General features: G+C 66.7%; 1 protein-coding gene across 1 annotated transcript in view; it reads right to left on the minus strand.

Moving 5' to 3' along the window:
• Positions 1–228, minus strand: part of ING2 (inhibitor of growth family, member 2) — a 6,675-nt gene extending 6,447 nt beyond the window's left edge. The window contains exon 1 of the mRNA XM_005883866.2: positions 35–228. Coding sequence (XP_005883928.1) covers positions 35–83 — 49 coding nt within the window. The 5' untranslated portion in view covers positions 84–228. The remainder of the gene's footprint in view (positions 1–34) is intronic.
• Positions 229–234: the final 6 nt, after the last annotated feature.

Consider the following 234-nt stretch of genomic DNA (forward strand, 5'->3'; position numbering starts at 1 on the left):
GGAGGACCAGCAAGGGCAGCCCCGCGGCCCCTACCTTGATATTTGTTGTCCAGCTCCCGCAGCACAGACACGTTCCTCTGCATGTCGTGGGGCAGGGACTCCACACACTCCAGGTAGTCCTGCACGTAGCAGGTGAGGAGCCGGCTGCGCTCCCCGGTCAGGATCGCCGCCGACGAGTAGAGTTGCTGCTGCTGCTGCTGCTGCCCTCACCTCCTGCCGCCGCCGCCGCTGCTG

The sequence above is a fragment of the Myotis brandtii genome, unplaced genomic scaffold (assembly GCF_000412655.1).
Source record: "Myotis brandtii unplaced genomic scaffold, ASM41265v1 scaffold802, whole genome shotgun sequence".
Taxonomy (NCBI): Eukaryota; Metazoa; Chordata; class Mammalia; order Chiroptera; family Vespertilionidae; genus Myotis; species Myotis brandtii.